The following is a 13,492-nucleotide window of genomic DNA, read 5'->3' as shown; positions in this document are numbered from 1 at the left end:
ATGGTCCTCGCATCACACAGACCAATCCATCCGGTCATACTATCTGCCACTCATCCTTGTCTCTCAAATTGCCTTTTTTGGTAAATATGGCCTTTTAATGCAGTCACATTAAATTAGGAGAGGGCTTCAACTATTGTTACATGTTAAGAATTACTGCACACGCTTTTTATGCCCTTTTAGTATGCTGCCTCACCATCCCAGTAGCATAGAGGCACAGCAATAGTGTATTAAGCGGGCATCCAAGGTTAGATCTAATCTCATTGCTACAAGCATGTCACCTCGCTTTGAAGGGCCAAGAGTTCAATATTTTAGTAAAGTGATTAGCACTGCCAAATGTTTGAGCATTACATGAGGTGACAGTATGGGTGTAAGTAAGCATTGCAATTAAGAAAGTTGCTGCTCATCTGCAAAATACTGAATTAAACAAATCTTATGCAATTCAACAAACACCGCCCACTTTGCCATTTTATCATCAGTCCCTGTCTGCAGTTCGAAACATCTTCATTGGGCTTACCTCTAAAAATTGTCTACGAAATATATCTGTGAACTTTTCTTACTTCACTGGTTTTGCGGATTATTTCCCGTCTCAAAAGGAATAACAAATACATGTGGTTCTATGACACATACAGTAAATACTTACCTTTCTAGGTAGGTTACAAAAAGGGAAGTAATGCAGAAGGTAGGCAGTCTAAACATAAATGAGTGTGTCAACATGGTGTTTTGGCACTGGAGTGTTTATTACTCCAATCATGTGCGTTAATAATGAATGAAAAGGCACATAAGTAGGAATACTTTATTTTGACACAGAAGCTATGGCCAACGTGTGTGTGTTGCCATTACGCTTGTAAGTGAAGTGCAGACTTGTGAGTACACTGTTGAGCCAGTAGCACAGGGAGCAGTCAACTTGGGCCAGGGAATGCCATGCTTTGAAAGGTGGGCAGCTGTTGTGATCTCTCGACTAGTATCAGTCACGTGCAGGATCGGCTGTCACGGGGAGAAAAAACAAAAGAATGCAAGCTCAGAACAATAACAAAACACCCAGAGAAACTCAGAGATGTACCAAATTTAAATAAAAAGATAGCAGGACTGCAGCTAATGCAGCAGCTCATATATTCTAATAGTGGATTTGCATATGGTCACTACGCCCTCAAAAAGGAAAGAAGCACAAATGCTGAATTCATGACTCGTCAAAGGAACCAGACAAGAAGAAAAGTGTGCACCCTGTAGCATAGCTCAAGAATGAGAAAAGCCAAAACAGCGAAAAGGTTACCCTAAGTAAGGCCAGTACTAGTGCTCTCTGCATGCGTGTGACAATGTATCACTGCAGTGCACATGCACAGCAGAAATGGACACCATGGGTGGTAAAGAACTTTACCAACACTGGCCGCAGACATCAGAACAGACAGCTGATTGTGCTTTGGTATAACGCAAGCGTGCGGGCTTTGGTAGGTTGTGAAGCATATAAATAAACGTTAAGACATCTTGAAAACCATGTGTGCACATTTTCATTTGCTGCTGCATCCAAGAAGTTTCGCTTGCACTGTTCATTAGACGACATGCGTTGCTCTCGGATTGTAGCGTTTGTCGACTACACAGCATGATTCCAGAATTGCGACTGACTCAGCTGTGAACATTTCATTTTTCTAAACTTGCGAAATCCTTCCTATGGGCTGTGAAAAAGAATGAAGAACTGTTCCACCGAAATGTAGTTGCTCGCCCTCTATAACGCACACGATGGCAGCCATAAGTCATTTTGTGCCAAACAGTAGTTTCCATACAAGTAACAAAAAGTTCTCAAACTATGTGACAGGACCATAGCTATTTACTTTGAGGGTGGCCACAGCAAACGGGCAACAACGACAAGATGGGCAAATCCCTCACCGAACTACAGGACCACAACAGTTGCTACAATGCTAGCATCATAAAACCTCTGGCTGTCTGATATATGGTCCTCATCACAAATACACCAGTTCATGTTGTTAAGGAGGCTGTCCATGAGCATCATACTTCTCAAAGCAGCTAAAAAATATTGCAAACAGAGACCAACACTTGATTTTAAGTGCAGTAGCAGCACTACTAACATTCAGTGTGTTAATGGAGTATAGACACCCTGAAACAGATGACAAAAATTCAATTATAAATTATTTAGCGGTTGAAGATAAAAACCAGGTGGTGATCTGTACAGAGTAATGTTTTGCATGTCGTTAACAAGCAAAATGCGACCAAAATTAGGTGCATATGCTCCTGTAAGATGAAGTGCTGCACTGGCCTAGCCCAAGCAGTGAGAGTACCTCCAGTCAAAACGCTTTCAAGTGCCATCATCCATGAGATGGTTGCCCAATAGCAATCGGAATTTTCATAATGCAGTGTTCCTTATCTTCGGCCAGCATTTTTCACTCTTCCCAATGGATGCAACCCTCCCCAAAACTCCAAATTGAAGACATCAATTCAGTCATGCAGAATTGTCAATAATGACCAGAACCACAAACCAACTTGGAGAGGTGGAAGCAGGCTCGAGCACTTTGAAGCTATAAAACGGGAGTTTTGAAGCATTCAAATTGTTTTGAAGCACGTTTCTAAAGTCAAAAGATTTTATTAGCTGATTTTTTTTATACCTGACATACCAAAATAACCTATTTGATTCCTTTTTATTCAAAGATCAATGCATTGCTGAAAATGCAAGACTAACAGCCAAAACATGTATAGATGTTTAAAATAACACAAATGACCTTAGCAACAATTTGGAACAAACTAGTAGAAAATGCAATGCTTGTTTCTATACTTGATGCCCGAACGATAAGTTTGACTAAAAACATGACTCTTTTAGCTTGAGAAATGTGGACTATACCACTATAATGTGCTCAAGCACCACTAGACTAGTTCGGAGTTCACATCAATAAGCAGCACATTTCCACTCTCTATCTTGTGCATATATTTTTTTTTATCCATGCCTGTTCTGATAAAATTTCCAAGGCACTGATCAGTAATAACTTCAGTGAGGATAGACTGCACTCAAGGATAGCCCTTTCCTCCTCCAGATGCCCTACTCCACGGCTTTCTGTCAGTGGCTTCTCATGTTTTCGCTTGAGTGGCACCGGAGCTTCCTTAATTTTAACATGTTAATGATGGGCCCTCCATGCCTGCCCAACACTTGTGACATTTCTAATGATTGACATCTTCATGGTGTCACACCCATAATACTGTATGTTTTTGTCTGACGTATGTTTGACAAGCTTATTATTAACAAAGAGGTTCAATGAAATAGATCTACGACTGCCAGAAACGAGGCTCATGCTGGTCTGGCTTATGGGATTTAATGTCCCAAAGCAACACAGGCTATGAGAGGCTCATGCTCTTCTATTTAGCAGAAAAGGAAAAATATATAAAGGCCCTGTTACGACACAGGTATGCAAACGAACAGAATGAAATTGAGGAAAGCATATAATTAACTAATAAAAACAAAATATGCATTGGTGATGAATGGCAATTAGCAGTGTATCTACTCTCAAATGAGAAATAACTCATTGCAAACTAGGAAAACAAAACAAAAACAAGAAACATGCCACTGTTGAGGTCCGTGACCTCCACATGCTTTACAAACTAGCTACAATAATGGCTGTGCAATCTTTTACTTTCAAGCTATTTATGTTGCATGTATCCCAACATAGACAGCGTTCATCAGTGCTAAACTAAACCACAGCAGCAGACGTGGGAATGCCCTGTAAATACAGCAACAAGGTTAACGACTGGGCGAGTTGGTAATCATTCACTTAAAACCAGCCAAAAGACGAGACACAGAAGCCAGCCTCATCTCGTTCGCTTCTATTCTCTGTCTCGTCTTTTGGCTGGTTTAAAATGAAATAGAGCAAGTGCCAAGTAGAACATGATGTGGAGCGTGGTGTCTGAAGGGTTGTGTATGAACGAGCCGCGCCGGCGTGGCACGCCACTGCTCGTAGTGTGCCCAACCTCCGACAGGCAGCGAGACCCACGGATTCGGGCAGTACGGCCAGTGTGACTCTTTCGTCTTCCCTAACTCTAGACTTAGAAATTAGCTGAAAACGAATGTATTAGTTTAGGCCGTTTACAGTCTCCAAACACACCACGAAATATGTCAGCTGTATTGCATTTCGCTTCTGCTTAAAGGGGGACATGGCTCTTAAAATTATTTTCCAATTTTTGACCAAATCTGATAAAACCTGGCATTCTGATTCAGTTTTTTGCACTGATTTCAAACATGGAACCATTTTTCCAACTGGCCAATTAGTTCAAGAGATAATGAAATTAATTGTTCATAATTTGCAGAAACAATGAAAAAATAACAGCACTACAAAAAAATTCACATGGACACTTTGCTAGGTACTAGAAAGCATAATGAATACAATGTTAGGAGCATTTCTTTTTTTTTTAACAAATATTAGCGATGTTATAGCAGTTCAAAGTTTTCAATTTTGCTCTAAATCAGACAGGAAGGCACTCACATTTGGAGCAGTGAATTTTAAACTGCTATAACATCGCTAATATTTGTTATACAAAAGTGCATGTAACATTGTATTTGTTATGCTTTCTAGTACCTAGCAAAGTGTTCACGTGAATTTTTTGTAGTGCGGTTATTTTTTTATTGTTCCCGCAAATTATGAACAATTTCATTTTATCTTCTGAACTAATTGGCCAATTGGAAACATAATTATATATTTGAAATCAGTGCAAGAAACTAAATCAGAATACCAGGTTTTATCAAATTTGTTGAAAAACGTAGGAAAAAAAGCTTTAAGAGCCATGTCGCCTGTTAAGGATGGCGACAACGAGACTAACGCGAGAGCTGCCGCTTTCAACTATTGTGACAAGAATTCCCCACCGGAAAGGAACGCGGGGTGTTTGGCCAGACGGCGACAGCAACCCAAGTCGGGCCATCGGGAAACAAAAAGGTTCAAGTGAATCCCGGCGTCTTCCCGCCTGGGTCAGTACCCTCAAGCCGGCCACGCGGTCATCCCCTTCGTCTGGCCGACAGCGCGCAACGGCCCTTGCGACGCAGACGGTGTGGCCCAGACCAAGTCCTCGCTAGCCATCTACACTACGCTTCTCCAATTCGTCTTGCCGACAGCGCGCAGTGGCGCGTTCGACATGGGAGTGCCCCCGACAATGGGACGCAGACAGACGCCGATCGACGCAGGTGTGTGCCAGACTGTGAGACGCCGGCAGTCAGTGAGCTCCTCGTGTGCTGCCCTTTACACTGCCACAGCGGCTTCCTCCTTCCCCACCAAGTCTAAACTTTCGAGGGGGCCCCGAAATAAAAAAGAGAGAGAGAGAGAGAGAAAGTAATCGGATTTCTTGTGAGGAGGCTTTAATATTTAGACACCGCGTGCAGCAAAATATAACATTAAAATCTCGAGGAAACGCAAGGCAGCCAATTGCATGTGTATGTAGTCTTCACGCCATGCCAAAACGGCCGTTAGTTAAGCGTAGGTATCACCTCCGTCAAAGAAAGAGAAAACCAATACTCTTCCCAATTTAATGTATCTGTGAACTGGAGGCGACGGTGGTAGAAGAAAGACAAGAAGCTCAGGCGGCGTGCCCGCCCTGTGGTGTGCGAGAGGCGCTGTTATATCATAGCTATATTTATCGCACCGCTGCAAGGGCCGGCATGTGTTCTGGCTGCAATGCTCTTCGTTGATTCTGCATGTAGAAGGTCCCCCCCGCCTCCAATTTCCCCTTTCGAGAAAGATGGCGCCGTTGCGGCAGCAAGACTGTATCTGTGGCTGAGGCGTCCCGAGTGTTGAACAGCAACCTTGGAAAAGGCCAAACCTCATAAAGCGTTCAGACGTTGGCCCTTCCCAGTGGTTTGTATGAGGTTGCCAGTTCCTAGTCTCCAGTGGTATACAAAACTGATCATATGCGGAAGCACCTTATCGCAGACCAGACTGTCTGTGCTCGCTGATAGCTTAAACAGCCTCATCCAGCGCTACTCTAATTTATTAGGCGAATGCCACGCTGCACCACACTAGAGTAACCCACACATGGCATTTTAAGCTTTAAAACATGCAAGAGTGGTGTCTGACTGCTACTCTTCAGTCACAGAGGGGAGTAATTTCATATATTCGTTTGAATCGTTCAATGGGCCGCGCACGTCTAATTGCTTACGACATTAATTGACTAATTTAAACATTGCTCATTCAAGATTTATCTTATTTCAACGTCAAGGAGATTTCTAAACTCTACCAAGCCTTTGCGGCTATTTCTGTTATGAGACGTTCCAATCAACAGCTAAAAATGAAAACCATACCTACGTTTGGTTTTGAATTTTCTCACAACGAAAAAAAAAAAAAAAAAAAAAGTGTACATGACATCAAAAACAAAAAACAAAAGTGCTATGTCTGGAGTAATGGTCCCCAACCGGCTCAAGGTATGAGGATGCTGTAGCACAGGCGTTCGGATCACTTCGGCCACATGGGGTTCTTCAATGAAACTGTCATCTATAGCATATGCCTGCCATGCTTTCAGCTCCGACCGAAATGCTGTCTCCCAATTAGGATCAGACTAGGGTATCCCAGCTCAGTACTCGAGAGCTTTAATGACTAAGCCACCGCGGTGCCGTAATAAGTAAATAAATAAGCTATGAAGACTAAACCTTTTTCTCTGAGCGTACCAGTTATTTCATCCGTTTCGTTGCTGCGACGCTGCGGATTTTTACTCTGACAAAGTGACTATAAATCGGACATCGGCTCTCTGTGTACAAGCCCGAATCCGGCTCGGGCCCGCACGTTTAAGTCCACCCCGGGTCCAGCAAAAATGTTCACGAGTCGGCCCAGACGACCCGTGGGCTGAGCCGCAGCCGGCTTTTGGGCCGGCCCATGCCCACGCAGTGTCGTGTGAAGCACGTGCTACCTTCACCTGACACTTCTACACAAGGTTTGACGATCTTCTATTTTTTCGGTTCCTGGGGCTGCCTTTCAGTGGGTCGCTTTCTACTTTTCGAAGTCTGAAAGGTAGGCAAGGCCGGCAGAGAATATCGTGGGGACCGCTTCCTTTGCTAGCAACGAGCAACGCTTTGTAGCACATGCCCATTTAACTCTGTCATCCATGTTTTGGACACAAACCTGGGCTTCAAATGCCCCTCACAAACAGTGACTGTATAGCTCGGTCCTATCTTGGTATGCCGGCCGCCATAGCTGAAGCTGTTCGACATCTTTTCGCACCGAAAAAAGCTGACATTTTTCATTGCAGAATACGTAGCCTGTATCGCAGTGGAGAACAATGCACGTTTTTTCCACATTACATTACAACTTAGAATATACCATGATCGAAGAAAGGCGTGGAGCGGGGGCGTCAGCGAAAGTTGAAAACTGACTGCCATTCCTTGCGGCAACCAGCGAACCCGCGGCCACCAACAGTCAACGCAGTCTCTCGGCAGCCTACAGAAATCAGCGCATCGGTATCGCCACTTACTGCTTGGTGTGGAGCAGCCCGCTCACGCATTTCTATTCTAACACCATGATGCGGAGGTTGTGTGTCCGGGCCGACCAGTGGCATATGGTAGTTTTTTGCTTGACAATTACCTCAAACTCATTATGAAATCCATTGATAGCCACGCCATTATGGGCATAGAGCAGCGGTCTCAAACTCATATTGCTACGTGGGCCGCATTGACAAAGCCTTATCTCTCATGATCCAGGAGCCAGAAAATAACAAAATAACAGAAAACAAAGTACAATAAATAACGATAAAATGAACAAAAAGAAGCAAAACTTCTTTTTTCCAGACCAAGCCCTTCCATTATTGCAAAAGAAAAGCAACGTGTGCTCCTTTCCGCTTGAATGCCGGACAAAAGCAGTTTCAGGATCACTTGGAGAGAGGTACTGAAATGACATACCTGTTAATAAATACCACACTTATAATCCTCAGCAAGAAAAAAAAAAAAAAAAAAAAAAGCACACTTGAAAATAAAAGAAAAGACAGGATGTCTGGCTCCTTGCTTTTGAAGGCATAGTGATGTCAAATGAAAGTTCATGCAGATTAAGTGGTCAACGCCTTATTAAAAATGAATGCGTACTAACTGGGTACTAAGTCTGAGCTTATTTTAGTTTGAAATTAGGGCTGGTGGTAATGCTTTCAAAACGTTAGCTGAAAATTGAGCTGGGCAGACTGCATCACGCAGCTTCGCTGGCCGTGCTCCAAGACCCCTGGCATAAAAGGATCATCTCTGATGAGCGGAAAGAGACTGCCCGGCGCTGCTGCGCCAGAAGATGCAGGAGATGACAAAGCAAGTGAGTGCAAGGGCGTGCTCACAATTCTTGCTGCTACAGTGAGCCTCATTTGCTAGGCTGCTTTGATTAATGTGAAGCAACCCTGCCACAATCGGCTGGTAGGCATATCGGTGCCCGGAGAAGCTGTCACTGTTTTTAGCTGCTCAACGGCCCTGATAGTAACCAAATAAATAAATAAATAAAGTTCTTGCAGCAACTTTGTCACGCACAAAAAAGCGACACGACCAATCTGTGCAGGAATACCATTCGTTAAAGAAGGCAGCTTTGCTAGTTTCTCACAGCGAATTGAGAAGACAATATAGCGTGGTTTGATCTTCCATCTCGTGCAAACATTTGTTTGTTTTTGGAGCTAGTCTGGTTTTCTTAGTCTGAATCAACTGTTACATTGCACACTGTTTGCGATGCATTAATTGCAGCTGAGAAAGAAAGGCTGCGAACTACAAGCTGGACACCGCAACTGCAGGAAGCTGCAGGGATGCTTGCTTATTCGAATCCTTCATGCACTCTATGCAAACTGGTGACCTGTGCCATGTTCCCCATGTAAAAATTAAAACAAATGACCAGTCCCAGTGGCACAGCAATTGTTTTGAAATTAAGTACAGGGCTCACCTTGTGGCGTTGGAGCATATGCTGCCTCCGCCTTTCATAGTCCCATTTGTTCAGCCTCAGCAACCAGCAAGCCCATGCTAGACTCCAAAACACATATCAGGAAGGTCCCTGCGTACAAATATTAGACGTCAGCTTATAAGCGATGTTTACACACACAAAAGAAATTAAGACAAGTACAAGGCGAAATCCCTTACCTCACCGTAATTAGAAAGTGGCCCTGCATACACTTGACAGTGCGCAGTCATAAAATGAGGTATGAAATCATTATTCTACACCGCGTCATTACAATGCGGATCACACAAAGGGTCACGTCGCACAAATGGTCACGTCGTGGTGCACCGAAACAAAAGCTTCCCACACAGGCCTGTGTGATCCTCGCCTTTCCTGCTTCTACGCGTTGTTTTGTCATGTCCTAGTATCTCCTCAAGTCCCTCCATCAGCTCAAAGACGTTACAATCAATAAATATTCATTCAGACCGCTGAGGAAAGCTCACCCAAGTTTCCCGCCCTTTTTAGGCGCACGCAAGACTGGTAGTCAGGCGTGTTTTACATGACTGAGACTTTCGTGCGGTTGGCCTAATAAACGGTATTTAACCGCATGTTCCTTGGTGTAGAACTACGTTGAGCTTTCGATTGAAACTTTCTATAATACACCTTTGGGCCGTTCGGGCCCACTGCCGGCCAAGCAGGCTCAATGGTCGTCAACAGAACATTTGGGCGCAGGGAAGTTGAAAACTAAATGTAGAGTTCCAGACAGCGGGCAATGACTCAATACATGCATACTGAAATATCTAAAAAATTGAAAAAATTGCTTACGTACCGTACAACACGAGAGCGCACGGCTGGCACGGCGACGCAGCTCCCACGGCTCCGACGACCAGCCATTCTGCTACTAAAAACAACCACCTACCCACCAAACAATAGCCGGACGTGACGTTTTTCTTAAACCGGATAAGACGTCATGGGTTGCAGCAAGCATTTTGCTCCTGCAACCCGGTTGCAGGAAGCATTTCGTTGCTGCAACCGGGTCGCAGCAGACGGCGCCCTGCCGATGTCGCTGAAACGGTCAAAAACAGCCAAAAGAATCCAGCAGCATCCGGAAGTGACCGCGTCAGCGACTAGGACTTCCGGCGAGATCCGACTTCGGTCGGCGGATCGAGCTGGAGCGCCCCGAGCTGCCCCAAACGACCAGCGGAATACGCGCAACCTATCTTGGTCGACCAGTGGAAATCGAAATCGTCGTCCCGGAGCAAGAAAACGTGCTCCGTAGCGACCAGTGGAAATCGCCATAAGTCTCGTCGTCTCCCTACAGGGTGTTGCACAATTAGACCCGCGCTGTAGAATGCTTCTCCCAGCTAAACCGCGGAATCCTTGCAGTTCAGATTTCGCACAGAAATCGCATTTTGTCGCTAGTATTTTTTAATACTAAATTTGTTTGTGGTACTTGCCTGATTCGATCAGAAGAAGTAAAATATTCCCATCGCCTGCGGCGGCGGCGACGCCAGACGAACCGCTGCCCCAGCGATGGGACTGGTGGCGCCACCTCATGCTGCTAACAACAACTCTGTAGCAGGAAAAGAGGGGGCGAGCGTTTCTGGTAGAAGGTTTGAGTTGTTGTTAGCAGCATGAGGTGGCGCCACCAGTCCCATTGCTGGGGCAGCGGTTCGTCTGGCGTCGCCGCCGCCGCAGGCGATGGGAATATTTTACTTCTTCTGATCGAATCAGGCAAGTACCACAAACAAATTTAGTATTAAAAAATACTAGCGACAAAATGCGATTTCTGTGCGAAATCTGAACTGCAAGGATTCCGCGGTTTAGCTGGGAGAAGCATTCTACAGCGCGGGTCTAATTGTGCAACACCCTGTATGTGTTTTGTCTGTTTTTTTTTTTTGTTTAATTTGTGACAAAAATTTGTTTAATTATGACGCAAACCAACTAGGCTTCACGCGAAAGATTGCACTCATTCCAGCTAAATGCATAATGATAATACAGCGCCCATAAAATACTCCAATGCTGTCCACTTAGATGCATGCATGCGGAAACAGGCTGTGTTATTCGAGTATCAACAAACAAGTGATGGAATGTTTAAATATCCATACCCCAGATTAACCGCATCAAAATAATGCATACGCTACGCAAACGAAAAAAAAAACACCCGCAAGGATGCGTTTTAATGCGTCATAATTATAAGCCTCATTGGGAGAAAAATGTGTCACTGGTCCATTTGTTCATTGGCTGAAAAGAAGTGACGTCACCAGAACGGAAGTGAAATCTAATTGTTTCGACGCATCTTCACTGCGACCATGGCTCCATATCTAGACAGCTGGGAGGAAGTATATAACCACTTTGCTGATCCTCCGAAAAGGTGTCTGGTTATGTGCAGGCAGACATTTATGGATCAGCTAGCAGAACTTTGAAAACAAAAATGGTAGAAGACAGGATTTAAAAGCATCGGCAGCTTCCAATGATATTGTTAAGGTTTATTTACAGGGTGCGACTCAACCTTAGCCTGGTGAGATAAGATTGCGAGCTTCTTTCTCTTCCTCACACTTCCTTTTCCTCTCTTCAGCGCTGCCTGCCATTTCCCCCTTCGCAGACGAAGTCCCCTGAGCTGTCAGTCAGAGAGAGTCTCGAAAGTGAACTCTAGTGGAGGAGACTTAGTATGGGGAGTATGGCGGGATTGCTTTGACGGCTCACTGTAAGATTGTTAGACGTCCTTGAGAGGTTTCTTCAGTTCACCTTTCGGCGCTCTCGAACCGAACTTTTACCTCAGTGCAGAAATCTTCAAAAGCGGCGAGTTACTAAGCGTAGTGGAGCAGGGCGCTGCGCGTATTTGTGCCTTTTTTTGTAATGCCTCTTGTTGTTAGGACTTGTGCAGAGTAGTAAGGGGAAAGGGTAGCAGAGGCGCCGCGTTATCCTTTCTCCTACCCGCGGCGGGCACTCCGCCTTCCTCGCAGAGCTTTTAGGCGAGCCCTTCCTGGTGCCGTCACGTGGGCATTATGATGCTCAGAGGCGCGATTAGCGCTAATGACTAACGGTCGTAGTCGCCGCGAGGCAGGGAGAGTTTTTAAAAAATGCAAAGCATCGGTTAACATCTGAAGACGTGTTTACGGCATGAACGATTTGGGGAATTTACGCTACACAATGCAACCATGTGATTGGCACTATATAGCCCAATTTTCAGGATACCTTTAACGTTATGTCGCGTTGATGGAGATTTCCAAAATTTATCGCGGATGCGAGGCTTGTGGGCTTGAGTACGAAAATAAGGCTATGCTTCTTCTTTTGAAGTCACAATTTGCGAGTGATTCGCCAAGGCACACAATTCCCACCTGTTGGCGAAATTGTCGATGGTAGCGAAATTATCGCCGGTAATTTCTGCACTAGACTTACTGCGCTTCTGTTTTTGATTTATCACCTCTTAATAAATTGTCCGTAAATGCGGCGGATCATTCTGAAGTGACATAACGCCTTTATGCTGCAATATGACTGGCCCCTAGGTATTCCGGTAAAAAGTACTAAATATGAAATAGATGGGAGTCTTTTCTTGCACTAGTATAGAGTATCGCCGCCACAAAGTTCTGGCTTTTCCTATTCTCTTTCTTAGCTGCAAAAGGAATCTCATGATGATGATAATAATCACCATTATCATCAGTTTAATCATGCGATTCTTTTAGCCCTGGGTGGCGGTGCGGAGCGCCGAATTACTGGGACTTCATTCTCGTTCGCACGCATCGAATTTAGGCATGGACGGTTGTGGACGTTTTTAAAGATAGCATTTTATCTTTTATTTTAGCCCCGCTTGTATCGTTTTCTGGGTCCTGTCTTTCCTTTTACAGCTTCCATCAGCCCCGCTTCTTCGCTCAAGAACTGCAGCAGCCCCTGCCCTCCGGGCGAAAAGTGCCTCTCATACGCCGCTGTAGATGCCCATGGTTGCCCCCTTCCCGGTTGCATTTGTGGTAAGCCGGCACGCAGTGACGTCACGAGTACTGCGCCGGACGCACGGTGGAAGTCATTAGTAGCCAAGCTAACACTAAATATACACAAAAACTTAGAGGACATTTCAGTATCATTACTTGCGGCAATGAATGGCACAATTAAAGCCTTTTTTGTGTGCCTTTGTACACCAGAACACGTCGAAGCGCCGCTGTCGACTTCACTCTATGGACTACAACTACCAGGTGACGTTGCATATGATATCACGCTCCGTGCCACCCCACATTGTTCTGTTTTCTTTTTCATCTCGCAAGGAAGTGTATCCGGACTTTCTATAAATCGTAGTGATGGCGAGGTGCTATCGCTAATGAGCAAAAAGCCTGTCTTTTACAACGGAAGCTTGGAATCCTCAGCTGCGTCACCGAATAATAGTGACCAATGTCAGAGGAGCAAACAGATCCGAAATAGATAGTGAGTAACGTATCATTATATAAAACTACCCATGCACTGTCTAGACAGCGATGCAATTGTTCCACTGCGCTTCTAAAAATGGTTCCCACCAGCCGAATGAGCCGCTTCAAACGTGATATCACGTGGTTAACGGTTAGAGGCGCGCATTTTGCTGATAATATTTCTTGCCTAGACGCTCTCGATCTAGCCCACACACCATGTGGCCTCGACAGAGC

General features: G+C 44.8%; 1 protein-coding gene and 1 long non-coding RNA gene across 5 annotated transcripts in view; one reads left to right on the top strand and one right to left on the bottom strand.

The window, feature by feature from the left end:
- LOC146172972 (uncharacterized) overlaps positions 1-13,492 on the top strand; it is a 42,943-nt gene that overhangs the window by 19,058 nt on the left and 10,393 nt on the right. For all 4 annotated transcript variants that reach the window (XM_084583325.1, XM_084583323.1, XM_084583324.1 and 1 more), the window contains exon 3: positions 12,710-12,829. In XM_084583325.1, the coding sequence (XP_084439451.1) occupies positions 12,710-12,829 (120 nt within the window). The remainder of the gene's footprint in view (positions 1-12,709; positions 12,830-13,492) is intronic.
- LOC146172973 (uncharacterized) lies at positions 800-9,840 on the bottom strand. Its single transcript, XR_014702289.1, has 3 exons — positions 9,691-9,840; positions 8,871-8,978; positions 800-984 (listed from the first exon to the last, which is right to left on the bottom strand). It is a non-coding gene; the product is annotated as an uncharacterized LOC146172973 (long non-coding RNA).

This window comes from Amblyomma maculatum, chromosome 11 (genome assembly GCF_055883805.1).
Source record: "Amblyomma maculatum isolate TAMU_Amacu chromosome 11, ASM5588380v1, whole genome shotgun sequence".
Classification (NCBI taxonomy): domain Eukaryota; kingdom Metazoa; phylum Arthropoda; class Arachnida; order Ixodida; family Ixodidae; genus Amblyomma; species Amblyomma maculatum.
Note: the sequence above shows the minus strand (reverse complement) of the source record. Positions and strands in the feature narration are given on the sequence as shown.